Here is a 3561-nt window from a genome sequence, read left to right on the forward strand (position 1 = left end):
CTCACTATCTTTCTGCAACTTTATGGAAATTCCTTATTTGAAAAACACAAGAATCATAGCTGTAGTTATTAATGGCTTCAAACAAGAGTTTGAAAAAGGGTGACAAAAGATTCTACACAGGCGCCCCCAAACTGAAAAAATGGAGACAAAAAACATTTACAGCTTGTTTGTGCCGATTCGATTCTTTCCTTCACCATTTCATATTGTACAAAAACATTAAAAAACAAAAAAAAGTTTTACTCAGCACATAGGAGTACAGCAATCAGTAATATATATTTTTGTATGGGTAGTGGATAGACCATAATTTAGAGCTAATTTCTGAGTTGTTGAAGATGTTTTGGAGTAAAAGAGAGAAGAAAGAGTGTTTGGATGGGCTGCTTCCAAAATCAGAAGAGCTCGATCCCAAAACGGGAACATTACCAGTGGTGAGCTCGCTCTTCTGTACACTCAATTATTCCCATGTTTTTACTGTTCAAAAGAGGCGAAATCGAAGTTGCAGTGGAGGAGATATGATCATAAATGACTCTGATTCGTTCCCATTTGCGAGAGCTGATGCCCGCCAATGCCGACTCCAAGATAAACGACTGCTTCGCGACGCCACTGGGAAGCCCCTCCTCACTCTCAAACGAAAGGTACCCATCATCATTTTATTTGTTTTCTATTTTTTTGCTTCTACTCTTTCATTTGGGCAAATCACACTCACACTCACAGCATCCGGTTTTGACGGTGTTTTACCCTAATGCAAGATTTTATTTCATTACCTTATTGCATTTGTTAGGTGTTAGAAAGTGTTAGGTTGGTGGAGAAACAAGAATATGGGAATAGCAATAAATATTCTGAAATTGTTGATCTAGAATAGAAAATAAGAATATGCTATTCAGTCGAAATTTATGATTTCTAAAATAAATAAAATGGAATAGGAATGCGTATTCTAATCCTATCTATTTAGGCGGAATTGCAAATTCTCATTTTTGGGTCAAAATTAGAATACGTATTCCTATTCACAATTTTGATTTGGTGCACCCAAATTGAGAATTTAAAATTTTAAGAATTTACATATGCCTATTCCACTCATATTCCATTTTGATTGCAAGCATAGGAATAGAGAATAGGAATGCAATATTTGGAATAAGAATGACTATTTCAGTAACAACTATTTTTTGGAATGGGTATAAGCTCATTTTGGAGGCAAAATGAGAATATGTATTCCTATCCCCTATTTCAATTGACGAACCAAACTGAAAATAAAAAACGTATTCCAAATTTTCTTTTCCTATTCCAACAACCAAACAAAAAAATTAAATTTTTACAATTCTATTAAGTAATTCATCATCATTATATAATATTTTAACTTTTTCCTAAATCACAATATAAGTCTTTTTTACAATCTTATACCCTAACCCACCATGGTGACATATTTTACTATGTAGATGAAATTTACTATATCCCCTAACCTCTCATCATCATATAATTAATTTGTTCATTTGTTTTGATAATGCATAAATCAAGTTGACAGTTGTACTTACATTTTTATGATCATAACCTCCAACCTATTATCATGGATTTTTCCAAAATTTTTATAATTTGATTTTATTTCATCTTTAACACATTTTGTTGGAGATTAGCATGTTCCATAATTTACTATATACACTATATTTCCTGATCCATCATCATCACATAGGTCATCATGTAGGTGAACAAATTTACTATATTTTCCGAATCGTCTTCTTTGTATAATTTACTTTGTGCATAAAATTGACTACATCTCTGAGCCTTCATGGTCTTCTTGAAATATTAATTCGTAATTAAGCATATGAAATTTCCACATAAACAATAGACAACAGGAAATGTGAAATGTTGGTCCCAAGATTTCATCCTTATATATAAAAAAAACTTTTATAGAATCAATTTCAAAAACTTATTATATTAATCTAATGAAGTGAGGAAATTTTACGTCTAGAATCAAAACTAAATTGTAACACATTTTCATCAAAGCTTTCAAAAATCTATATTACACTGATTTATTTGTGTGGGTGCGTGGTTTTGAAGCTGCTGAGCATCAATAATGAGTGGGAAGTATACCGTGGAGAGACGACTGATGCTGCAAAATTATTGTTCAGGGCGAGGTCATCATTTTCTCTGCAAAGGAAAACAGCAGTAAAAGTATATATGGCATTCAATAACGATGATGAACAGTGGAATTTTATAGTGAAAGGGGACTACTTAGAACGAGAGTCTGTTTTCTATTATGGAGCCCGAACTATTGCAGAGGTAATACTAACTCCCACCCACCAATTCAATTGATGAAACATTGTTATACCAGCATCAATGTTTCTACAATCATTTTTATTTTCTTGGTTAATCTAAGATTGAATTTCTTATAATAGATCATATGTTAAAAAAATTAGAAACGTTGATAATAAAAATTGTTTTGCAGTTACATTTATAAACAATAGCAATGCTAATGTTTATTTATACAATATTCTTTCAAATCAGATATATCTTGAATAAGCCTTGAACTTGTTATATTGCCTAGCTATAAAATCTCTTTCATTTGATTGAAATTTATAGTCTGAAACAAATAAGATAAATGAATCGTTTGGTTTTATTGTAATTGTAAGTGGTGTTGTGAATGCAGCTGAGCCGTAAGCGTGGATCAGACAATGAAATGCTTGCAAGTGATACTTTTCTGATCAAAGTGGAGCCTGGTGTGGACTATGTGTTTATTATGGCCTTGGTTGTAATTCTCGATGAAGTGAATAGAAAATTTATAGACTGATTCGAACATTCATTTAATGCAAGTGATTTATATAGGATTGGTATGTATGCTGTGAGCAACCTCGAATAATCTCATTCTGTGTGAAAACATTAATAATTTATGGGTGTCTTGCCAAGTTGATGGTAAGATTCCTAATTTTTTTATTGGAATTCTTGAAAATTTCTTGCATCAGTCATTTCCAATGTTTTTAAGGAATTTTATTCTGGAAAAGGAAACCATACTTATCCTCAGACATGGCCCACTTGAGACAAAGTGGATATTTTCTCTCCCTCTTGTTTCTTTAAATTGGCACAGTTGATTCTCTAGACGGAGAGCTCAACAAGAAACTCTGTTAACAATTTTTTTATAGAATTATAATCATATTGTCTGAGTTTTTTAAATTCTTTATACTGTATTACTTTATTGATAACCATATTGTCTGAATTCTTCAAATTTTTTGTGAATAAGATTGTTTCTTAATATATAAGGTAAATTAGTTTGATTTGTAAAAATAAAGAGAAATTAATTTTTTTGTTTAGATTTAACATAATTTTGATTTATTAACCAATAGGTATTTATAGAACCAATTAATTTAACTATTTGATAGTTTTCATATATGTTGGATATTGTGTGGACAAATATTAATAGAAATAATTATATTGAAAAGTTTACAAGGTAGATATATTTATACAAAATATAATGCATAAAGAAAAACAATTGAATAGATGGAATGCATGGTGTATGGATGTCATAACATTGATTATAAATATCCATATAAGGTTTTAAAATTTCAGGAGGTGGAT

The 3561-nt window shown here is 30.8% G+C and overlaps 1 protein-coding gene across 1 annotated transcript; it reads left to right on the top strand.

Annotated features, from left to right (window-relative positions):
* The first annotated feature begins 254 nt into the window (after window positions 1-254).
* On the top strand, window positions 255-2954 carry LOC149565172 (protein LURP-one-related 15-like). The gene is made up of 3 exons (XM_089817038.1): window positions 255-632; window positions 2050-2271; window positions 2639-2954. Exons 1-3 carry the CDS (start codon window positions 333-335, stop codon window positions 2777-2779), a joined length of 663 nt encoding a protein of 220 aa, XP_089673164.1. The 5' UTR covers window positions 255-332; the 3' UTR covers window positions 2780-2954.
* The last annotated feature ends 607 nt before the right edge of the window (window positions 2955-3561 follow it).

Source organism: Cupressus sempervirens, chromosome 3 (assembly GCF_028749045.1).
Source record: "Cupressus sempervirens isolate cs-2001-9-10 chromosome 3, ASM2874904v1, whole genome shotgun sequence".
Lineage (NCBI taxonomy): Eukaryota > Viridiplantae > Streptophyta > Pinopsida > Cupressales > Cupressaceae > Cupressus > Cupressus sempervirens.